General features: G+C 45.6%; 1 protein-coding gene across 1 annotated transcript in view; it reads right to left on the bottom strand.

The window, feature by feature from the left end:
• megf6a (multiple EGF-like-domains 6a) overlaps positions 1 to 25783 on the bottom strand; it is a 221628-nt gene that overhangs the window by 85581 nt on the left and 110264 nt on the right. The window contains exons 8-10 of the mRNA XM_041206995.1: positions 18389 to 18511; positions 11770 to 11937; positions 8931 to 9062 (exon numbers count right to left, since the gene is read on the bottom strand). Coding sequence (XP_041062929.1) covers positions 8931 to 9062; positions 11770 to 11937; positions 18389 to 18511 — 423 coding nt within the window. The remainder of the gene's footprint in view (positions 1 to 8930; positions 9063 to 11769; positions 11938 to 18388; positions 18512 to 25783) is intronic.

The following is a 25783-nucleotide window of genomic DNA, read 5'->3' as shown; positions in this document are numbered from 1 at the left end:
GAGTCATTAAACACAGAGACAGGGCAACACAAGAACATAAGAAATAGGGGCAGGAGTAGACGATATGGCCAATCGAGCCTGTTCTGCCATTCAATATGATCATGGCTGATCTTGGGCTTCAACTTCACTCTCCTGCCCGCTTCCTATTTCTCTCGATTCCAAGAGACCAAAATCTGTCTAACCCAGTTTTAAGTGTATTCAACAATGGAACATCCACAACCCACAGGGGTAGAAAATTCAAAAGATTCACCACCCGTTGAGTGAAGTAGTTTCTCTCATCTCAGTCCTAAATGATCTTCCCTTTATCCTGATAATGGGCCCCCGTGTTTTAGATTCCCCGACCAGTGGAAACAATCTCTCAGCATCTACCCTATCAAGCCCCTTCAGAATTTTGTAGGTTTCACTGAAATCCAGGGAATAAAAGCCCAATTTACTCATCCTCTCATCCTCGAGAACAATTTACTGAATCTTCGCTGTACTGCCTCCAATGTAAATATATCTTCTGTTAAAAGTGGAGACCTAAACTGCACACAGTATTCCAGATGTGGTCTCGCCAAAACCCTGTACAATTCTTAAAAGACTTATTTATTCCTGTATTCCAATTCCCTTACAATAAAGGCCAACATGTCATTTACTTTGAAAAAACTCAGCAGGTCTGGCAGCATCGGCGGAGAAGAAAAGAGTTGACGTTTCGAGTCCTCATGACCCTTCAACAGAACTAGGTGAATCCAAGGAAAGGGTGAAATATAAGCTGGTTTAAGGTGTGTGTGTGTGTGTGGGGGCGGGGGGGTTTGGGTGGGGGGAGAGAAGTGGAGGGGGGTGGTGTGGTTGTAGAGACAAACAAGCAGTGATAGAAGCAGATCATCAAAAGATGTCACAGACAACAGAACAAAAGAACACAGAGGTGTTAAAGTTGGTGATATTATCTAAACGAATGTGTTAATTAAGAATGGATGGTAGGGCACTCAAGGTATAGCTCTAGTGGGGGTGGGGAGAGCATAAAAGATTTAAAAATGTTTAAAAATAATGGAAATAGGTGGGAAAAGAAAAATCTATATAAATTATTGGAAAAAACAAAAGGAAGGGGGAAGAAACAGAAAGGGGGTGGGAATGGAGGAGGGAGCTCAAGACCTAAAGTTGTTGAATTCAATATTCAGTCCAGAAGGCTGTGAAGTGCCTAGTCGGAAGATGAGATGTTGTTCCTCCAGTTTGCGTTGGGCTTCACAGGAACAATGCAGCAAGCCAAGGACAGACATGTGGGCAAGAGAGCAGGGTGGAGTGTTAAAATGGCAAGCGACAGGGAGGTTTGGGTCATTCTTGCGGACAGACCGCAGGTGTTCTGCAAAGCGGTCGCCCAGTTTACGTTTGGTCTCTCCAAGGTAGAGGAGACCACATTGGGAGCAACGAATGCAGTAGACTAAGTTGAGGGAAATGCAAGTGAAATGCTGCTTCATTTGAAAGGAGTGTTTAGGCCCTTGGACGGTGAGGAGAGAGGAAGTAAAGGGGCAGGTGTTACATCTTTTGCGTGGGCATGAGGTGGTGCCATAGTAGGGGGTTGAGGAGTAGGGGGTGATGGAGGAGTGGACCAGGGTGTCCCAGAGGGAACAATCCCTACGGAATGCCGACAGGGGGGGTGAAGAGAAGATGTGTTTGGTGGTGGCATCATGCTGGAGTTGGCGGAAATGGCGGAGGATGATCCTTTGAATGCGGACGCTGGTGGGGTGATAAGTGAGGACAAGGGGGACTCTATCATGTTTCTGGGAGGGAGGAGAAGGCGTGAGGGCGGATGTGTGGGAGATGGGCCGGACACGGTTGAGGGCCCTGTCAATGACCATTGGGTGGAAATCCTCGGTTAAGGAAGAAGGAGGACATGTCAGAGGAACTGTTTTTGAAGGTAGCATCATCGGAACAGATGTGACGGAGGCGAAGGAACTGAGAGAATGGGATGGAGTCCTTACAGGAAGCGGGGTATGAGGAGCTGTAGTCGAGGTAGCTGTGGGAGTCGGTAGGTTTGTAATGGATATTGGTGGACAGTCTATCACCAGAGATTGAGACAGAGATGTCAAGGGAGGGAAGGGAAGTGTCAGAGATGGACCACGTGAAAATGATGGAGGGGTGGAGATTGGAAGCAAAATTAATAAATTTTTCCAAGTCCCGACGAGAGCGTGAAGCAGCACCGAAGTAATCATCGATGTACCGGAGAAAGAGTTGTGGAAGGGGGCCGGAGTAGGACTGGAACAAGGAATGTTCCACATACCCCATAAAGAGACAGGCATAGCTGGGGCCCATGCGGGTACCCATAGCCACACCTTTTATTTGGAGGAAGTGAGAGCAGTTGAAAGAGAAATTGTTCAGCGTGAGAACAAGTTCAGCCAGACGGAGGAGAGTAGTGGTGGATGGGGATTGTTCGGGCCTCTGTTCAAGGAAGAAGCTAAGGGCCCTCAGACCATCCTGGTGGGGGATGGAGGTGTAGAGGGATTGGACGTCCATGGTGAAGAGGAAGCGGTTGGGGCCAGGGAACTGGAAATTGTTGATGTGACGTAAGGTGTCAGAGGAATCACGGATGTAGGTGGGAAGGGACTGGACAAGGGGAGAGAGAAGGGAGTCAAGATAACGAGAAATGAGTTCTGTGGGGCAGGAGCAAGCTGACACGATTGGTCTACCGGGACAGTTCTGTTTGTGGATTTTGGGTAGGAGGTAGAAGCGGGGCGTCCGAGGTTGGGCGACTATCAGGAGTGAATACATGGCTGGGGCTGGGATTGGAAGATGGGGTGGGGACAGAGGGGTGAATACACGGCTGGGGCTGGGATTGGAAGATGAGGTGGGGACGGAGGGGTGAATACATGGCTGGGGCTGGGATTGGAAGATGGGGTGGGGACGGAGGGGTGAATACACGGCTGGGGCTGGGATTGGAAGATGGGGTGGGGGCGGAGGCCCCAACTTAGTCTACTGCATTCGTTGCTCCCAATGTGGTCTCCTCTACATTGGAGAGACCAAACGTAAACTGGGCGACCGCTTTGCAGAACACCTGCGGTCTGTCCGCAAGAATGACCCAAACCTCCCTGTCGCTTGCCATTTTAACAATCCACCCTGCTCTCTTGCCCACATGTCTGTCCTTGGCTTGCTGCATTGTTCCAGTGAAGCCCAACGCAAACTGGAGGAACAACATCTCATCTTCCGATTAGGCACTTTACAGCCTTCTGGACTGAATATTGAATTAAACAACTTTAGGTCTTGAGCTCCCTCCTCCATCCCCACCCCCTTTCTGTTTCTTCCCCCTTCCTTTTGTTTTTTCCAATAATTTATATAGATTTTTCTTTTCCCACCTATTTCCATTATTTTTAAACATTTTTAAATCTTTTATGCTCTCCCCACCCCCACTAGAGCTATACCTTGAGTGCCCTACCATCCATTCTTAATTAGCACATTCGTTTAGATAATATCACCAACTTTAACACCTCTGTGTTCTTTTGTTCTGTTGTCTGTGACATCTTTTGATGATCTGCTTCTATCACTGCTTGTTTGTCCCTACAACCACACCACCCCCCTCCACTTCTCTCCCCCCACCCAACCCCACCGCCCCCCCCCACCCCACACACACACACACACACACACACACACACACACACAAACACACACACACACACACCTTAAACCAGCTTATATTTCACCCTTTCCTTGGATTCACCTAGTTCTGTTGAAGGGTCATGAGGACTCGAAACGTCAACTCTTTTCTTCTCCGCCAATGCTACCAGACCTGATGAGTTTTTCCAGGTAATTCTGTTTTTGTTTTGGATTTCCAGCATCCGCAGTTTTTTTGTTTTTATGTCATTTACTTTCCTAATTGCTTGCTGCACCTGCTAACTTTCTGTGTTCCTTATACGAAGACACATGTCTCTTTGAACATCAACACTTATAAGTTTCACATCTTTTAAAAAATACTCTTACAACCACAGAGAATAACTTCACACTTCCCTACATTATACACCATCTGCCATCTTGTTGCCACTCACTTACACTGTCCATATCCCTTTGCAGCCTCTCTGTGTCCTCACGTTCCCACCTAGCTTGGTATTATCAGCAAACTTAGATGGATTACTCTGTCTCTTCATTTAAGTCATTAATATAGATTGTAAATATTTAAGGCCCCAGCACTGATCCTTATGGCACTCTACTATTCACTGCCTACCAACTTGAAAAAGTTCCATTTATGCCTACTCTCCGTTTTCTATCCATTAACCAATCCTCCAGCTATGCTAACATAACATCCCCAACTCCATGAAGCCATATCTTGCCTATTAACCTTTTGTGCAGCACCTTATCAAATGTCTTTTGGAAATCCAGGTATATTACATCTACTGGTTCTCTTTTATCAACCCTACCAGTTACATCTTTTAATCTAATACTATCCTGAACTTCTTGAGTGAGCCATGGATGGGTCTTTCTTGCCGAGTTTTTGTTTCTCAATGGAATTTTTTTTGTTGGGCATTTTGAATTGTTCCTTTAAATGTTTCCCACTGTTCATTTACTCCATATCTATTCCCACAATTAACCATAACCACTGCTCTCCTCATAGTTATGTAATTGGCCTTGTTTAAGTTTAATTTTCTTGTTTGTGATTGGAGTATGTCACAATCAAACTTAACATGGAATTCAATGGATCACGTCTCCCAGAGGATCTTTTACTATGATTTTACTAATTAACCCTGCTTCATTACACAATACTTCATCTAAGATTGCTTTATCCCTGTACTGCAACATATTGCTCCAAGAAACTATCACAAAAACATTCTATAAATGAATCTTCCAGACTATTCTTGCCAATTTGATTGTCCCAGTCTATATGAAGGCTAAATTCCCTCCCAATTATTACATTTCCTTTGTTACTAACTACAATAATTTCTTGTTTAATGTTCTGCCCAAAGGTATAACTACTGATGGGGAGTCTATATCTTCTCTGAGCCTTCTTCTCTCCAAGGAGAACAGTCCCAACCTCTCCAATCTATCCTTCATAGCTGAAGTTTCTCATCCTTGGAACCATTCTTGTAAACCTCTTCTGCACTCTCTCCAATGTGTTCACATCCTTCCTATAATGTGGCACCCAGATCGGTACACAATCCTCCAAATTACTGGACAAATTAATGGGACTTAACCCTTCATCCTAAAGTTTTAAAAGAGGAAGTGACTGAGATAGCAGATGCACTGGATTTAATCTTCCAGAATTCTCAACAGCCTGGAACAGTTCCCATGGATCAGAATATAGAAAATGTAACCGCACTACTCTAGAAAGGAGAAGAGAGAAAAAAGTAGAGGCCAGTTAGCCTGACATCAATCGTAGGGAAAATGCTAGAATCTATTATTAGGGATGCAGCAAGAGGTCACTTAGAGAATCAGAATATTATTGGGCTGAGTCAACACATTCATGAAAGAGAAATCATGTTTGACAAATCTGTTAGGGTTTTATGAGGTTGTAACTAGCAGGGTAGATAAGGAGGAACCATTAGATATAATGTATTTGAATTTTCAAAAAGCATTCAATAAGGTGCTACACAAGAGGCTATCACATAAAATTGGGACTCATCAATTGGGGGTAATGTATTAGCATAGACTGCGTATCGGTTAACGGACAGAAAACAGGCTGTAGGAATAAGTGGGTAATTTTTGGGTGGCAAGCTGTAACTAGCAGGGTACTGCAAAGATTGGTGCTTGGGCCTCAGCTATTTCCAATCTATGTCAAGGACTTAGATGAGGGTGCTGAGCCTAACGTATCTAAGTTTGTTGATGATACAAAATTAGATAGGAAAGTAGCTGCGAGGAGGATGTAAAGAGGTTGTAAAAGAATTTAGGCAGCTCAAATGAGTGGGCAAGAACATGACAAATGGAATATAATATGGGGAAGTATAAAGTTATCCACTTTGGAAGGAAAAATTGAAAAGCAGAATATTCTTTAAATGATGAGAGACAATGAAATGTTAGTCTTTATAGGAACCCAGGTGTCATTGTATACTATTCACAGAAAGCAAACATGCTGGTATAGCAAGCAATTTGGAAAGCAGCTGGTAAAGTTAGCAATTATTACAAAATAAATTGCATTGGCGTGTAAGAGTGAAGAGGTCGTACTGCAACTGTATAGGGTTTTGGTGAGCCCACAATTCGAATGCTGTGTACATTTTTGGTCTCCTTATCTAAAGAAGGATATACTTGCTTAGAGGGGGTGCTATAAATGTTCTTTGGACTAATTCCCGGGATGACAAGATTATCCTGGAATGACGGGATTGTCCTGTGAGGACAGATTGAGTTGACTAGGCCAATATTCCCTAGAATTTAGAAGAATGAGAGGTGATCTCATTAAATTATATAGAATTCTTAAGGGTAGATGCTGGAAAGATGTTTCCTATGGCTGGGAAGAAATAGGGGTCACAGTTTCAGAATAAGGAGTCGGCCATTTAGGAATATAATGAGGGGAAATTTCTTAATTTAAAGAGTTATAGATCTTTGGAATTCTCTATTCCAGGGGCTGTGGAAGCTCAGTTGTTGGGTATGTTCAAGGCAGAGATCGATAGATTTTTGTATACTGAGGGGGTTAAGAATGTGAGGGTACTGTGGGAGGGTGGAGTTGAAATGGTCAGCTATAATCGCATTGAAATGGTAGAACAGGGTCAAAGGCCTACTCCTGCTCCTATTTCCCATGCTCTTATGGAACCCAATCTTTAGATGGTAAATGCAATAACATGTCAGAATTACATAGAACTTTACAGCCCAGATAGAGGCTAGTCGGCCCAAGTGGTCTATGCCAGTGTTCCTGTGATCAAATGTCACATGATCAGCTAAATGGTTGAATGTCATGTAATTAAATGTCACATGATAAAACCTCTGAGAAAACCTCCAGCCAAAGTTGGCAATCTCAGGAGAATGCTTGGGAGATGCAGCTGACTCTGGTCTAATTCAGGGTGGTCAAACCGCAGCTCATTAGCCACATGCAGCTCTTTGACAGATAAAGTGGGGCGGTGGATAAGGTGGGGAGATTAACCTGGATCATTCGGAAGAATCGGGCAGGTTGGGCATGCAGAGCTGCTGCATCCACCAGCCCAACTCTAACTGCACTGTCCAGCCCAATTTCTATGATTCGGTGATACAGAGGTCATGCCCCCAGTAGGTGTTGCTCGCACGTTCAGCGTGCTGTGCATCTTCTTACACTGGATTGTCTGCCTGGTGCCATCTCAGCTGTGGGAGTCGATGTCTCCAGACAGGGGTAAGAACAGATTGGAGGAAGACCAAGAACAGGGGTTAGCGGGTGTGCAGGGGGGAGGTGGTGGAGGCTGGGAACAAGGTGAACGAAGGCCAAGAAGGGACCAGGAGTTGGGGTGGTGACAGAAGCTGAGAGCAGGGCCTGGGGGAGGCTGAGAATCAAAGACTGCAATTTGGGCCCTAACAGCCATTTCCCTCCACTCCAGCTCTCCGACATCTGGGAAAGGTGGAGAAATCCAGGTAGGGGAAGGGTGGAATAGGAGGAAGGGATGAGAGAGTCAGGGTGTGAGTGGGGAGGGAGGGCATGTAAGTATGTGCGGTAGTAATAAAAATGTGTCTCTAAAGGTTGTCCATGTCTTTTGGCTCTCAAATGCCTGAAAAATATCATATGCGGCCCTAAGGTTCAGAAAGTTTGACAATCCCTGGCCTAATTGATAGAGATCGATTGCTATAATTAGTCGACAATTCCGTAATCATCATAACATGCAACTAGCAAGATGGTAGGAGGTAAACCAGATGGGCCTTTGTCTTTTTATGTATAACAATTCCTACATTCCTATGAAGAGTAGCAGGCTGGTATTTCCAGTCTCCACAAGTGACTCACACACCCCAATGTTCGTGGCTGATATGTTTATTGTCTCACGGGAATAGCATCTACCATGCAGTAAATTAGTTCTGGAGTTCTAGCTGCAGGGAATGTGTCTGTCGTGAGTCAGTGGTGAAGTGAATTCTCCCACACATCCAACATTTCCACAGCAAAGTGATCGCTTGCTGAGTCCCTTGTAAACAGCATTCCTCCCCTTGACTGCTTAAGCCGCCTGCTGCTGAATTTAACTTCTTCAAAGTAATGCAGAAATTTCATTTTTAAAATATAAAAAAAGAATGAGCTCCCCTGACAATACTCGGAGAATTTTGAGCCGTACAGATCTGGATGGTCTAAGGTTCAATCTTAGTATTTGGAGTGAGTTAATTAATCTCACTCAGGGCAGCATTATGGATGCTCGAATTGGTTTGAGAGCCCTTAAGTAGGGAAGGGGAGGGGGAAAATCAGTCAGGAATCCCACGCCTATTGCAATTCAGTGACATTTGTTGGAAACTACACTTGTGGAAGTCAGATAAGGACAGGTTTGGCTTGGCTTTGACAGTGCTGCACTCTAAAGCAGAATATCCGGCTAATACGGTTCACATCATAGGCAGGATACTAGAGGAGAGCTAGAACCCCAACAAGAGTTTCTAACTTCAGGAGGGGATAGCAGAAAAGATTTGGGAGAACCACTTTTAGAACACATTTATTTCCATTTCCTTTTATGATTTGACCTCACCATTTCTAGGCTTCTGTTGCTCCTTCCAAACTGACCACCTGGAGATTCAGAAGGTGGCTGGGGTTGGCTTAACCTTTGGTTCTCCCTGTGGAAAAGCACCTTTCCTCCACCATGTGAGAAATTCCAATTCTGACTTCACTTCCGACAGTCGTACATCATTGCAAGCTGAGACTCCCAAGCACTATCGAGAATTCTTTGACCCTAAATTTGTCCCAAGGATCTTTTTCTTTTTCTGATAGTGCTACACAGCAGGTTCATTTGTAGTTCCCATGTTTACAAACTGACAATGTCCATTAATGGCTCAAAAACATGCTTTAATACAAATGTCACACCACACTTGAGAGTTTAAGGTTTACTTACTCTGATTACACAAGACCCCGGTCCAGCCCTCTGGGCAAACACATCCATCTCGAGACTCATTGCAAATTCCACCATTCTTACAGTCCTCACAAGTCAAGCTGCAGTCATGTCCAAAGGTACCGTCCCAGCACACTGCAAACAATATCCAGAGATAATTATACAAACAGATCTAATATAGAATTCCAGCAGGATATTATAAGATTGCAGTCTCCTTCCAGATCCAATACAGAATTCCACCAGAATATTATGGTAGTCTGCTATATCCAAAGTACTAATCTCGCCAAAACTACTCCATGAACGACCATCTACCCCTCCAAAATCATAACCATCTTCTCATCCCTTCAGAACTACTCCAGAACCATCTGCCTGTCCTTACTAAACCATTGCATGACATTGTCCCTATCCCTCCAAATAAAATCCTATCTGACTGTCCATCAAAAACCATCTCAAACCACTCACTTGCCATCTCTTAACCCTTCCAAAATCACTTCATTAATCAGTACTGATCTCTCTAATCCAATTCCAAATCTATTTCCCTATCCCTCCACAATCAGTCCATTACCATCTCACTCAGCTGAAACCCAACCTCCCAAGCATCTCCTCGCCTTTAACACCATCCCCGACCCTCTTCAAAGTTATTGCTAAGTCAAACATGATCATCTTTCCCTTCCTTAAATTCTGAAAGCTAAGCCATGTGAAGTCTGAAAATCAGTTATTTCTTTGCTTCTGCTAATCAATAGGAGAATATAATCTGTGTTCCTTGTGAAGAGTTCACTGATTCAGTTGTAGGTTCTTATACCCAACACCCATATGTCAGACTAACAAACACACTTGCAACACTCAGAAGCTCAGTCACAAACCTACAATTGTGCTAAATCCTATCCTGAAGGCATCAAGGCAAACATCCTGCACACTTCAGTTAATCAAATACCTCAAGCCCATATCCCCACATGTTTTTGGGTTGAACTTCTACACTGTGAAATATGTGAATCAAAAACCTTAGACTGTTTTCATCAAAACAACAGTGAGTTAATAGTTGATGAATCACACACACACACGCGCATGCACAATGGAGTATAGATAGCAACACAATCTTCACAATATTATCACACACTCGAGCCCTTGAGCAGGTAATGCATACGAGCATATGACTTAGGAGCAGGAGTAGGCCACTCAGCCCCTCGAGCCTACTCCGCCAATCAATAAGATCAAGGTTGATCTAATTGTAACCTCAACTCCACATTCCCACCCAGTAACCTTTCACCCCCTCACTTATCAAGAATATATCTGGCTCTGCCTTAAAAATACTCAAAGACCCTGCTTCCACCAGCTTTTGAGGAAGAGAGTTCCAAAGACTCACAACCTTCTGAAAGAAAAAAATTCTCCTTATCTCTGTGCTAAATGGGTGATGCCTTATTTTTAAGTAGTGACCCCTTGTTCTAGATTCTCCCACAAGAGGAAACATCCTTTCCACATCCATCCTGTCAAGACTCCTCAGGATCTGATATGTTTCAATCAAGTCGCCTCTTACTCTTCTAAGCTCCAGCAGATAAAAGCCTACCCTGCCTAACCTTTCCTCATAAGGCAACCCTCCCATTCCAGTTATTAGTCTAGTAAACCTTCTCTGAACTGCTTCCAACACTTTTACATCCTTCCTCCTTGGAGACCAACAGTGTACAAAGTACTCCAGATGTGGTCTCGCCAATGTCCTGTATAACTGAAGCATAACCTCTCTACTTTTGTCTTCAATTTCCCTCGCAAAAAAACTATAACATTCTATTAACTTTGCTAATTACTTGCTGTACCTGCATACTAACCTTTTGCGATTCATGCACTAGGACATCCAGATCCCTCTGCATCTCAGAGCTCTGCAATATCTCACCATTTAGATAATATGCTTCTTTTCTATTCTTCCTGCTAAAATGGGCAATTTCACATTTTCCCACATTATACTCCATTTGCCAGATCTTTGCCCACTAACTTAACTTATCTATAATCCCTTTGTAGCCTCCTTATGTCCTCTTTACAACTTACTTTCCTACCTATCTTTGTATCATCAGCAAATTTGGCAACCACACCTTCTGTCCCTTCATCCAAGTCATTTATATAAATTGTAAACAGTTGAGGCCCCAGCATTGATCTCTGTGGCAGACCACTTGTTACATCTTGCCAACCTGAAAATGACCTACTCTCCTTTTCCTGTTAGCTGGTCAATCTTTTATTCATGTCAATATGTTACCCTCTGCACCATGAGTTTTTATTTTCCACAATAACCTTTGATGTGGCACCTTATCAAATGCCTTCTGGAAATCTAAATACAGTATATCCACCAGTTACCCTTTATCCACAGCACATGTTACTTCTTCAAAAACTCCAATAAATTGGTTGAGCATGATTTCCCTCCCACAAAAACATGTTGACTCTGCCTGATTACCTTGAATTTTTCTAAGTGCCCTGCTATAACATCTTTAATAATAGTTTCTAACATTTTCCCTACAACAGATGTTAAGGTAACTGGCCCGTAGTTTCCTGCTTTCTGTCTCCCTACATTTCTGAATAAAGGAGTTACATTGGCTATTTTCCAATCTAATGGAACCTTTCCTGAATCTAGAGAATTTTGGAAAATTAAAACCAACGCATCAGCTATCTCACAAGACACTTCTTTTAAAACTCTAGGATAAAGTCCACTAGGACTAGGGGACTTGTCAGCCCACAGCTCTTAATGGTACTTAAGTGGTTCTTTCAATAATTACTGCTTCAGTTAAAAAGCACTGAAACCCCCATGCCTTGTAGAACTGAGAAGATTACAAAGAATTCATCGCACTGACGATGGTCTCACCAAAGCTTTGTGACAGGGTGAATTCCCCTCGCGCTTCCTCCTCCCCGCCTTCTTCATTCTCATCATCAAACAATTGGGTTAACTCTTCGCCATGGTAGAATGTCACCTCAGGAATGAGTCTTCCAAAACCAGGCCGGCCGTTCAGCGCCTCTACTGGGTCTTCCAGAACTGAAAAGGAAGAAAGGATCAAACCACACAAAAAGGGATGCATTTCAGAGTCATCTTGTCAATCACTCATCCCACCCATCTCCAGATGGCATGAAATCTAACCTTTTACCTGGCTTGATTTTCACTTTGACTGAACCCTAATCATTTCAGCTTGCCAAAAAACACAAGAGTGTTCCAGTATTCTCAACTAACTATTGATGCATCTCTCCCTCAAAGAACTTCCAATAAGAAACAAAAGACTCAAGAGTAAAATATAGAAATAATGTTGGAAGATTTATGCAAAAATAATTAATACTTTACACATGGCAGGGACCCTTGCAGTCAATTTCAGTCCCAAAATTCGGGAAATCCTACACATTATTTGCATTACTCTGGATCACTTTCTGTGTCAAACACGTTCTCTCTTGATTGTGTCACATCTGTTCTCCAGCACATTCCCTCTTCCAAATATTCATCACCTGCTAAATAAGGCAGTTAAACCTGTTCAACTTGCGTCTACTGAGTTTGAATGCAAGTCACCTTGTAATGTTTGTGATTATGTTAATGTTAAACCTATTACTAAATTACTATCATTAAAATCCCTTGTCACTGAAGTTAGATTTCCCACTTGAAAGGACTTTAAGAGAATGATTCCCCTCTTTGAGACAGAGTTCTGATGAGGCTTGATTCCTCCTGCACCAGCTCAGACCCCTTTTTTCACGTTTGGGCTCACAATGTCGACATGGTCAAGATGGGGTCTACCAGTGGAAAGGTGGAGAATATGGGTGACCAGAAGGTCCATGGGGGCACCATAAAGGAGCAGAGGCAACCTAAAGATTATGAGAGATGTCCCTCAAAAGGTTTTGGCCAAGACCAGAGCTTTCAGCAGCTAAGTGTTGGGGAGTGACTAGAGCGAGGGGTGGTCACGAATTGGACAGGCATTACTGCCAATTACTTGGCAGATTGATCAAGGATGACTGTGCCATACATCAAAATGTCACCCAGGATAGATTAAGAGGGGTTTCTAAGCAAATGAAGCATCTCCACCGACACAAAGGGATGGATTATCCTGACCCCATTGAAATGTGATTGTAGGTGGGTGTGTCAGGAAAATAGAGGGGAGCCATGCTAGGATGGTTCCCCAACGCATTTCTACTACCAGGGAACTTTCCCAGGTTAGACTGGTTGCAGGATTGGCTGCCTGCTCCACTGAGGTGGGCAGTCAATTGGGCTGGTTAAGGCCTCATTTAGGGCTGATTTTACACCATCGCTGGAACATTTCACCTGCAGAACAGCTGCTCATTGCATGCAGAGACTGCTAGCTCATTGCAGGCAGCCTCCTTGCAACTGGCCTGGAGGCTATCGGAGTCAGAGACCCAATGACCCAATGACAGGACTATGTGGGTGAATGGCTGCAATTGTGACTGCATCCAATCCAGCAGGGGGGTTTCCCCTCCACTTTGATGTCCCTACTAGTTTCTGGATTCTTTAGTGCAGCCCTTGTGTTCTGGCCGGCAACAGTGCTTCCATGCTGAGGCGTCCTCTTGGCCTGCACCTTACGTCAGCATCACCTGTCTTTCCTGGAGAGGCTGCCGAGGCTCCAAAGTTGCCGGCCCTCTGCTTGGGCCTACAGCATTGGAGCCCACCTGTTGTCCTTAATAGGGTGGCAAGTTCAGAGGCAGCCAATTAGGAGACCGCCTCCCGGAAGATTGCTCTGCCGATGTCTGTGCAAAGTCAGTGGGAAAGTGTCAATAAATGTGAATGTACGCAACCTTTTAGTACCACTGATTCTGAGAGGCTGAAATGATCCAAGACTCAAATATGCCATTCCTTTCTTACATTGCAAACAATTTAGTCATATCACAGCTGATTTTAAACGGGGTTTCACTCTATATGAAAATGCCTCCAGTATTGTTTTTTAAAATTCTGCTTCTGTCCCATAAGAGCTTTAGCTATCTCCCAGTGTTAATCCCTGGCAAATAAAAGTTTATGTGAAGCATGTGAACAGTGGTTATTTTTGGTCAATTATGTGTGTTGGAGAGTCCAACCACATAACCAGAGACAGGCTCTTCAGAATGACAAACACATCTTCAAATAATTTGCCATACAATCCCCAGGAAGTAAGTTTTTGTTATCCAATTCCTGGTTAAACATTTATTCTCTTTCCACTGTCCTTGAAAGCATGCCTTGAATATTTGAATCATAATAGACTTCAGCTTCCTACGCTCTTGGAATTCTACAAAATGTCTAATTGCAACAAACTGCTGAGGGGCTGACAAGAGAAGCAGCTGGACCGAGTATTATTTCCGTGCATACTGCTTATTCAACAGCTTTGCTTTGGCAAAGATTTTGCCTGAAGTTGAAATGGGCCGCTTCAGTCAAACAAATAACCCCACTTTCATTAATATCAGGCAGGGTCTGAAATGACAGAACACAGAGTAAGAAGTGAAACAGGCGAAGCTGTGCTGGCGACAACCTTGTACTCTGCAGTCAAGACCTCTGGCCAAAAACAACTGAAGTCAAGAGAGAGGTAAAAAAAATACCCAATACAACAGAGGTACAAGGCTAAAAACCGATGAGGACAGGGAGGTTAATAGAACCACGGGCAACAAGGAAGAAAAACCTCCCACAGGGATTACATATGGAAATAATACGCTGTATTCTTGTTTAATAGAAGTTACATTGAGGAAGAGATTGCTTAGCAGAGATTTGGTTGAAATGTGAGCTCCTTTCACCAGTATTGCCGCGGAAGCAGGGCATGGTGTGATAGTGTTGGAGCTGGGTTTGGAGGTGATTGTAAGAAAGGAAGAATTTGCATTCACATAGCACGTTTCACATCCCCAGAGTGTCCCAAAGTGCCAATGAATTACTTTTTCAAAATGTAGTCACTGTTGTGTGCAAAAAATACACGGTGGCCAATTTACGCACAGCAAGATCAGGCAAACAGCTCCACAGGAATGACAAGTTAATCTGGTTTAGTTGAGGGATAAACATTGACCAAGACATGGAAAAATCCCCTGTTCTCCTTTAAGTGTCATCACTGGAGGGTTTAAAGAAGGGTTGTCCAGCCTTTTCGCTCGAAAGGCCACATTTCCATTTTATCACTCAAGGGGCCAATGAGCAAATTTTGGAAAGATAAGGTTTGGCACAGCATTAAACATGAATTTAAAGAAAAAAATGTCAAAGCAATAAGTTGATAATTTAATAAAAGAGTAATTAATAAAAATGACCATTAAAAGTGCCAAGCAGCAGAGCTAACCAATAAAACCTTTTATTGCCTTTTTGCCTAAGAAGCAGAGCTAGACAGAGAAAGACAAGCTAGGCCCCAAGTTCTGGTCTCCAGGGAAGGTGTGGACACTGGGGCTGAGCTAAGGAATTGGGTTTAACTAACGCTGAACTGGTGTTTGCCTCAGGTGGCGCACACTCTGAGCTAGCCTTGGCAGAATTCATATGAAAGTGGAGATTGGAAACGGGTTGCCTTTCAGCTTGCATTTTCCTCTTCTCCTAGCCTGCTTTGTGGATAGGTTTTTAGGTAGGGTGGAGGAAGAAGGGAAGGGTGTGTGTGTGTGTGTGTGTGTGTCTGACTCATTCCCAATATCAGGGTTCTCACTCTCAGACACTTATGCTCGCACAGACTTGCTCAGATTTGCACTCACACACGCTCTCGCACATGCTCACACACACGGTCTTGCACATGCTCACACACATTCTCTCGCGCATGCTCACACACGCTCTTGCACATGCTCACACACATGCTCTCATACACGCTCACACACATGCTCTCAAGCATACTCACACACACACACGCTCTCATGCCTCACCCAGGCCAATGAGATTTGGGCATTTTACCTCTGAGGAGGAATTCGGAACAGCTGTGCAGGTGCCAAGATGCGCTACCTCACTCTGCCCTGTTGAAGACTCCAGCTGCCCCAGGCAGGGGGGCCAAGTGGGTACTGTTGCTGCAACTGTTATTCTTTGTGGTCTCCTCGGTCTGCGCCACCATCTTGACCCATCTTTTGCTCCTTTAAGGGGCTGGCACCGGTGCGGGAGGGCAAGAGAGAGCGTGGCCAAAGGTTGAGAAAGAATGCACCATGGCCACCCATCTTCATACTGCTCACTGCTCCTCTACTCAAAGACACAGCAAACACCAGAGACACTGTCATTGAAGGAGCAGCTCCTTGAAGATCTGTCACTTCCACTTACCTGTATTTTGAACAGTGAATCCATGGGCTTGATAGAGAGGCATGACAGGTCGGATTGTAGCCCACGTGCCATAGGTTGGACAACCCTAGTTTAATGTCTCATCCAAAATTTGGCACCTCTGACAGTGCAGCACTCCCTCAGTACTGCAATGGAAGTATCAGCCTAGATTATGTACTCAGTCTTCAAAGTGGAGTTTAAACCCATAACCTTCTGACTCAAAGGTGAGAGTGCTACCAGTGAGCCAAACCAATGCTTAGATTGGTATGGTCACAGTCATAAATAAAATGACAACCCACAGTTTACTATTGCAAGCCTACACTGTTCGAAATAAAAGGCATTTACGAATGCAACTTAGGTAACTTTCCTATCTTACTGACAAGAGACGATTGAGCCAGCCACACTCACAGGACCAAGATTATCCTAATTTTGTTGACCTTGCTCTGTTAGATTTCTTCAGGGCAGCTTTAGTGCTTTGGCTTCAAAGAATCCACCCAGTTCTTCACTCATCCAATGTCTGTCTATTCACAACCGTAATGCTGCCCTGTCAGATCAGCTAACCCCCTCAGTCTGTATGGCTCAGCTATTCAATGCATAACCTTCAGCAATTGGGGCAGCCGATTATGCAACAGTTCTAAGTAAGGAAGGGATTCTCCCAAGTACCCACAGTAATTTCGGAGAAAACCCTTGAGAAAAAAGTGCCAGCAGTGGTTTATGCTGTTTCTCCTGGCTTTTCGCTCATCTCCTGCTGAAATTATGGTAGGAATTTATGACAAGCTCCACTGGTGGCCATGCCTTCTGCGGTCTGGTGGGGTACAGAGTGTGGTTAGATGTAGAGTAAGGCTCCGCTTGTCTGTGTACCATAGAATAGCTCCCTCTATAGCAACAATGTGGCAGCTTTCCCATTTCCCACACCAGCTTTCCTGTGGCCTTTTCGAGTGACTTTGACAATTTAAGTCAAATTAGCATTGTGCTCCAGAGTCAAGAACACAAGGACCTGGATTGAGATTCAGCATCTTGTTTGAAATCTCTACATGCCTCCAATTTTGGCCTTTTGCATATCCTGATTTTAATCACTTCATCAATGACAGCTGTGCCTTTAGTTGCCAAGGTACTAAACTCAGGAATTTACTCCTTAATCCTCTTTACCTCCCTTCTCCTTTAAGGTGCTCCTTAAAATCTACCCTTCTGACACCTGTCCTAAAAGGGTGGAATTTCCCACATGCTTCGGGACCCCAATGTCAGAACCAAATGGGCGTGAGCCCACAGTTGCTGGCAGTGCGACTGGAGGTGCAATCTTCCGGGAGGTGGCCTCCTAATTGGCTGCCACTCCACATGCCAGAGTATGGAGGTTATGAGCCTTGGCAACCCCATTGGCAGAGGTGGGTGCTGCTGAGGCAGGTTCAAGACCACAAGGGCCCTCTTGGCGGCATAAATCTAAACGAAACATTATGAAAGCCAAAGCTGGTTGGCCCCTGGGACCAGAGGGGCAACCACTCCAGAGGAATTGTTTGAGCCATGGGTGGGGCCTTTCCTGCCCACCATCCTATCATTAGGGGATAGAGCCTCTGAAGAGCCCCCCCCTAACCTGCTGCAGGTAGTCCATCCATTGCGCTGGTGGCCTCTGTACACAGCAGGGGGAACCATTTCCCTTGAGTCAAAATGCTGGTGTGACCATCAGCTGCCGGCGTCCTAAACTCTGGAATTCCCTCCTATTGCCCCTAATTAGAGCCCTAACTATCATAATTGGCTGTCCACCTCTGTGGAGTGGGTATTTGATCCTCTTTCCAGGCCACCCCCTAGGAAGGATCCCCAGCAGAGGGAATGCATCAGGGACCAGTCCCGATGCGGTTCCCCACTATTTTCCCATTCCCCTCCATCCCGCCTCCAAGCCTGACATCACGGGGCCAGGGAACTTTAGCCCACTATCCCTTTATGCAGCTCGATATCAACATTTTGTTTGATAATGCTTCTGTGCAGCACCTTGAAATGTTTCACTATGTTAAAGGCAAGATATAAATTGAAGTTGTTGTTGCTGGAAATGTTATAACAATAATTTAACGTCCATTTTTGATTTTCACATGGCCACACTGGGCTTGGACAGAAGTCACTGACTCATTGAATAGTCAGCATATATCCCACTTCACCCGCCTTTATGATTAATTCCAAAGACAAAATTCAAGGTAACCTGGGCTTTGCAAAATGGAATGTCAGCAGTTCTGCAAATGTGAAATCCTCTCAGTATAACCATCAATGCAAGGCAGTAACATACGTGCACAGCTCTTTCGATCCTCCTCCAGCTTGTGTCCTATGTCGCAGAAGCACTGGAAGGATCCAGCTGTGTTCTGGCAGGTGTGCTCACAGATGTCATCTTCCGCAGTGCATTCATCAACATCTGGAAAGAAAATGCAAAGTTACGTCAGTATGGACGTCAGAAAAGCTTCCATTCATTATTCTACTAATCTCAAAGCTCTTAAGTCAGAAAGAAACAGCTGCAATGAAAATGAATATTGATGCACCTAAGCCAGAGCTGTACTGCTTGAATTATATCAAATCAAGCGGATATATCAGTTTTTCCTCATCCCTAAAATCTTCAGGCTTTTAAAATCCAAGTTTTGTATCATTAATCAGCACTTTTTGATTTATCTTGTCTTCAACCCTACATCTTTCAACTGTTCTGACATCCTATACAATGGGCCATGGCTCATGGTTCTTCACCTAGGAAGAACACTCTGTAATGGAGCAAACACTGCACTCATAGTGGTAGGTTTCAGAGTAGTGTCCCTACTTGTGAAATAATTCCTCCGTCACTGGTGGGACATTTTATACTCATCCACGAATTGTGATAAAGAATCTCACATGAATTATATCAGTTGCTGTTTCTCCCAGTGCAAGAATGATGGGTGGTATTGAAGGATTGTTCAGGTTCATTACAAAACCTCAGAACAAGACCTAATGATTTTTAATACCAACAGAATGGGCTAGAAATACTCAATAAATCAAGCAGGATCTGTGGAGAGAGAAACAGAGTTAACGTTTCAGGATGATGACCTTACCAGAACTGGTTTGATGATAATTCACTGACCTGAAACATCAGGCAGGGTTTTCCCCTCCGTGCACAATGTGTGGCAGTGGGCATTAAAATCAGCATTTTACCCACCAGCCGCAATGGCAGGTTTTCACGCCATATTGTCCGCTTCCTGTCTCACAACCTGGTGAGCACAGCACACAATCTGGTCCACAACATGCGGAGGCAGGGACATCCGAGCTCACCGGCACTTGGAGGACTGCTGGAGGCCAGGAATCTGCCAAGTCAGAGTCAGATGATGAGCTCCCAGACTCGGTCCTAAATCACTTGGAGTTACAGCGACAATCACAGGAACATCAAGAAGGGATGTCAGCTGCCTTCCTCAGATTTAAACATACGATGGAGGTGTCTGTCCACGTTCAGTCTGAGGTGATAGCGCTGGCATTCGAACGCACCAAGGTCAACGCTGGTAGAATGGCATCCAACTGGAGACCTTGATCCAGCACATCGGTCCTGCACTGTGCCAGGAGCTGCACTCCATTGCCGTAGGCATTGGTGGGTCCATCGGTGGCTACATCAGAGGGGGCTAAGGAACCTCAATCTCACTCCAGCTGCTCCTTTTGCTCAAGAGGTCAGCCAGGGGTCCTTGGGCACCCAAAGAGAGGAGGGCCAGCAGCTGGACACCCCAGAGCCATCCACCCAGTTGACCCCATCACCTCCAGCTTCACAGGCCAAGGGGGGTTCACCTGCCCCACAGCATGGCACCCAAATCAGGCCAAGGCCCTCCAGGTCTCGGCCGTCCAGGGAATGCCGGCCAATGTCATCACTGACAATAGGGCGTAGCAGTCAATAGGCTGCCTCCACCTCTGCTGTGGATGTTGAGGATTTACCCAGGAATAGCGGTAAGGTTAGGAAAGTTAAAAAATATTAGGAGCACAACTGTGCCACGAGTGTTCACCACATGTATATAATGTTCACAAATGTAAATACAATTGCACCAATTTCACATCTCCTCTTTAATATGCCTCAATTTTATGATGAGCTATGTTGCTATAAATCAGGTGTGACACCATGGTCCCTCCCCCAACTTATCAAAGATGTCGCTATCATTGGCCTGTCGTCTATGTAGTCTGCTTCCACGCCAGCACAGTGTGTGCCTGTTCTCAGATCATTCCCGACATCAGTGATGCCTTGTCCTTGACGTTAAGTGTGCTTGTAAAAGGAACTTTGTTCACATGCTTTGCAGCGTCGTGTCATGTTCATTCTTGGCTGGGTAAGATTGGGGCGGGGTGTTCTCCCATCTCATCTACACTATTGAAATATGAAGTTTAGTTTAGAAGGAGAGATGTCTTAGTGCATGAAGAAGGGTCATATATCCTGGAACTCCATGCATTTTCTGCCAGCCGGCGGGGTTTTCAGGCTATGAGACCATACTTAGAGCTCATGTGCGTTTCTGTCTGCCAAGTGTATTTCCGACTTTCCGAGTGTGCATCTGCCAAGCTCACCAAAAAGTGGGAGCACCTTGCCACCTCAATGTGCCGAAGCTCCACTGCTCTCAGTCACATTATTGTCCTGGTGCTCATACCTACAACCTTGAACATTTCTCACCCTGTAGTTGTCTGTATTGCAGCTCTCATCACAATATAGGGATGCAGCGCTGTTTGTCCCCTCACCTATACACTCACAGAAATCAGTGATGCTAATTCCAAATGGTGATTTTTGACCGTCAATGGAGCCATTGAACATGGTTTGGAAGTACACATGGTAGCTTTAGACAATGCTGAGGGGAGCAATGGGATGGGAGCGAGGATATACTAAAGCTGAAGTCTGCTCTTTATTAGTAACAATGCATGACCTTGAGCCGTTAAGGTGTCTGAGCATTTTGGAGTTTGCAAGGTCCAGGGCTGGCCATGGGGGCACAGTGTCAGTGTTAAACGAAGCATTTTAATGTCTGGCAGGTAAGTATTTGAGTGTTGTCATTCTCAGGTGGTCCACATCCATAGAAAGGTGAGGATAAATGCAGGCCAGCATCCCTAACTGAGAGTGCCGGATGTCAATGTGATTGAGAAGAAGGTGATGCGGAGGACTTTGCCTCCAAATGGATTGACACCTGTGGAATGTCCTTGGCTGCCTTGGCCCAAATGTCTCCTATCAGTTTCACCATCGAGGTTACATTGAATGCATTGTCCCATTGCAGGAGGTGGATCTCCTTCGGGAGCTTTGTCAGGTTGAAGGCATATAGCTCCGAGCCCACTGAGGATAGTGGAACAGCTGGCGGCTCTTGTAGGCTACTGTTGCAACTGGGATTCTGGAGAGACACTTAAAGAGGTAGCACCTTCTGATACCTGATGCTAGGGCACCCTCCTCCAGTTGGCATCTCATCTCAGCAAGGACAGAAGCTTCTGAGGCTTCATCATCTTTCAAAGGATCAGGACAATGTGAGCCTGATGTGTAACCATTCACTCTCGTATTGAAGTGCAGGGTTGAAATGACAGGAATAGCAACACTGGTGTTCACATTAGCCCATGATGGAGGGCACTTGTCCAAGACGAAACTCATTGCAACTCATCATCCTCTTTGTAGAATCTGGTAACTATGAGGGCCTCATGTTCATGCCTGTCTCATCTAGCCCATGCTATGGCCTCTTCCCCTGCAGCCTGAGCTTCCTCAACCTCATCCCCTTCAATGTCCTCCTCATCGGAGGAGACATGCAGCTTCCTCCATGTTGGCATCTGACAAGTCCTCCACCCTTGCAGAGCCTGGTTGTGAAGCACACAGCAAGCCACGATGATCCATGAAACCCTCTAGGGAGTGTCCTGAGGTGCTCTGCTAGATCTGTTCCGGCATCGGAATCGCATCCTTAAGATGCCTATGGGGTGCTCCACCAATGTTTGGGTACCAGCACAAGCAACATTGTACCTTCTCTCTGCAGCATTCTGTGGCCACCGACAGGTGTCATCAGCAGGCACTCTTTGTCACTGAGGAGCCAACCCTGGATCCTGTGTGGTCCCTCCAAGGTGTTCAGGGTCTGCGATCTACTCAAGATGTATGAGTTGTGGCAACTTCCTGGGTATCTGGCACAAACCTGCATGATTTGTTTGTTATGGTTGCAGACTAGCTGGACATTGAGTGAGTGGGAGCCTCTCCTGTTTATCTATTGGAATGCCTGTTGCCAGGGAGCTTTTATAGGCATGAGTGCCATCAATGGAACCCAGCACCAGTAGGAATCCGGAAATCACAGCAAAGGCCAGTGCTCTGGCGTTCTAGCTTGCTTGATCTCTGACAAAGCTCACGCAATTGCGGGCCTTGACAAAAAGGGCGTCTGATGCCTCCTGTATGTATTTACGCGTGGAAGCTTGCGAGATCCTGCAGAGGTCCCCAGTGGAGCCCTGCAAAGGCCACTTGTGTAGAAGTTAAGGGCGATGGTGGTTTTCAGAGCCACTGGCAATGGATGTCCTCCCAGTCCCCATGGCATTAGCTCCTGCAGAATGTGGCAGATGTGCGTCATCAGGTTCCTGGACATGTGGAGGCATTGGCGACACCGTCTCTCGCTCATCTGCAGAAAAGACACGTGTGTTCTGTACACTCTCGGTTTTGCGAGCTGCCTATGCATGGCATTCTGTGAGCCTCATCCTCTGTGTCTGGAGGGGGCCCTCATACCCCTTGCTCATCAGGGTGAAGCTGCTCCCTTTGGCGACCTCCATCACAATCTTCTCCGCCTTCTCTCTGGCCTGTATGCGATTATTCAGGCAGCAATAAATCCAGGCTCCATCTTTCTGATGGTCTCCTCTCTGCCGCATCAATGCGAAACAGACATGAGTCAGCATTGCCTCCAAAGATCCTATTTCTGTCAATGACTCATCAGTGAATGTGAGTTCAAGGGCTTTGTTCCAGTGTCGGCAACTATTCGCCCCTGAAATCCTGGCCAGCGCAGGGTGCATTTCAAGGTGCTTCTTTCCTCTCCCCACTACTCCCTTTACATGAACAATTGCTATGAGATTTCTTTGGTGAGGAGCTTGGATATGCTGCTTTTAGCACAAGGGCTGGGATCCTCATTCACTGCACTCTAATATTATCCTCTTTGGAATACACATGAGGAAAAATGTTTAATCAGGAACTGAGATTATTTGAGGGGATCCTGAGGCTTCTGTTCTGTGAACCTGCCCGTGCCATGATTCTAACACGCATCTGAAGCTTGTCCAGTCATCCAATTTCTCAGGATATCATTTTCGCTCTGGGGAATTTCCATGATGTGAACAAGAGGTTAATAAAGAAAATCAATTAGTGCCACTTTTCAGGATTAGTCTCGCACGAATGCGCATCATTGCTTCACTTTCCTGATTCCCTGCTTCGTCATTGAAAGGTTCCTAACATGGCTCAGCTGTGCATCTCTCCTCATTTAGAAATGCACAGTTCAGCTGGACTCCCCCACCTGTCCTCCAATCGGCACTCAGAGCTCTCATCAGGAAAGTATCTCCTCATTTTAATTTTGTACTGCGCCATCGCTGCAGGTTGGAACATGGTGGTGCAGAGGTCTCACTGTCAGAGCAGCTTGGACCATCTCTGAGTGTGTGGAAATCCCCCCTATCATCCTGAAGGAGCTTAATGTTCAGGTCTCCCTCCCTTTATGACCTTTTAATTTCGTCCCCCCAACCCCCAATTGCCCCATATTCCTTGATTTCATCATGTTTGTGGTGCATACCCCTTTGTTACCCCCTGAATATTTTGTGGTAGGTGTGCCTATGTCCTGTCTGGACCTCACCCCTCCCCATCTTAAGGCCACTTGCACAGTGAAATATATACACTGCCCCACTCCACCCCCCGACACCTTTGAATTCCCCCACAATACCTTTTCCCCATCTACAGGCTGCAGATGCCTCCCCTAACTGAGTGTGCCACCTGAGGCCCAGTATGATGCCAGAAACCCTCCGGACTGATGCACGTGATGTTACGACCATGTCCTGTGCACAACATGCTGGGCATGACTGAGACTGCACTGACATGCCCTCCGCCTCCCTGAGCTGGGGCAAGGACAGTCTTTGCAAGCACAACAATGTAAACTGAAGTGCTTCTTCAAATAGCGCTCCTTCCATTCTGACCCCAACTCGGTTATGTCATTCTGTAACATATTCCCTCCCTATCCCTGGCGCAGAGGATGCTTCCCACCCTGCACCACCCATCTGCCACCCTCCTCAAGTCATGTGTCTGAGTGCAACCTTCCCCGATCTTCTCTTCCCCCATCCCACCCCACCCCATGGAGGCCTTGCCCTGCAGAACCTTCACTTGCCTCTGGCCAGTTTCCCCCCTTCCCCAATGGAGGTCTTGCCCTGCATCACATTAAAAGCTACCCCCCGCCCCCACCCCCCCCCTCCTCCCCCACCCCCCCACCCCACCCCCCACCTTACTGCTGGTCTGGTAGGTCAAGTCAAGCCTGTGACAACCCCCGAAAAGTGGTGCTGACTGCGAAGCCTGGCGCTGAGTCTGAGTTGACTAGAGCACTACACGATGCAAGGAAAGCGAACAGACCTCAAAGTCATGAGTGAAGTGCAGGCCGCCAGGTGCACGGTTCTTTTATGTTGTTGTGAAACACGTCGGTCTAATTGGTTGCTGACGTGCCCCGTTGATCCAGCGTGGGGGGATGGTTCCGGCAAGCAGCCCTTATAATTTTATGCAAATGTATTAAAATGACATTCCCTGACGTGCCGCAGCGGGAAAGCTAGCCCGCCATTGAAGGCCAGAATGGACAGTTGCAAACTGGTTTTGCGACAACGTAAAACCGATTTTTGGCTTCTCGCGATATTTTCCGCTCCCGCTCGCCATGACGCCCGCTGCGGGAGGGAAGGGAAAATACCGGCCAGGAGCTCTACTTCTGATGCTGCCTGGCCTGCTGCGTTTTTCCAGCACATTCTATTTTATTTCAGATTTCTAGCATCCTAAGTATATTGCTTTTGTATTAATTGAATTGTAAACAGCTTACAGGTCCCTTACCAAGCCTCAGCCTAAATGTGTGGCAATATATGCAGGGTGTTCCTGGGGACGTGTCAATATTTGCTAGGCTTTCTGGGAAGGTGCCAGTAATTAGAGGAAGTTACTGGGAAGGTGCCAATATTTGCCGGGGGGGGTGGGTTCCTGGGAAGGTGTCAATCTTTTCAGGAGGTTGCTTGGAACGTGCCAAACATATTTATAGTTGTGAGAGGTGGTGGTGGGCCCACTAGGATTGCCAACTGTGATTAAATGTGGTCCTGGAGATTTCACCACATGACTTGTCTCCATGCTCCAGCCTTCATCAGCAAACACATCCATCCTTGTGACGCACTATCTTCCTACGCCAATTGGAAAGGAAAAATGACTCATTACCCAATTGGCTGATCCTCAACTGTCAGTCAACCAGCTTTTCTCTCCCATTTTCAATACTTTTATATCTGGTGAGGAGAAATGTTCAAAAAAAATTTTTTTTAAAAAATAACCTTTTTTAATGCCCCAGTGATTTTTCTCCAGGAATTTACACAACAGTATCTTGGACCAGGAGACTGATATTCAGTTCCTGGAGACTCCAGGCCAATCCTGCAGGGCCCACACAAAAAGTTTGACAACCAGTGTTCTTATAAAATGTTGACAACTCAATATATTCTCTCCAGG

The sequence above is a fragment of the Carcharodon carcharias genome, chromosome 15, assembly GCF_017639515.1.
Source record: "Carcharodon carcharias isolate sCarCar2 chromosome 15, sCarCar2.pri, whole genome shotgun sequence".
NCBI classification, from domain to species: Eukaryota; Metazoa; Chordata; class Chondrichthyes; order Lamniformes; family Lamnidae; genus Carcharodon; species Carcharodon carcharias.
This window is presented reverse-complemented; position numbering and strand designations above follow the sequence as displayed.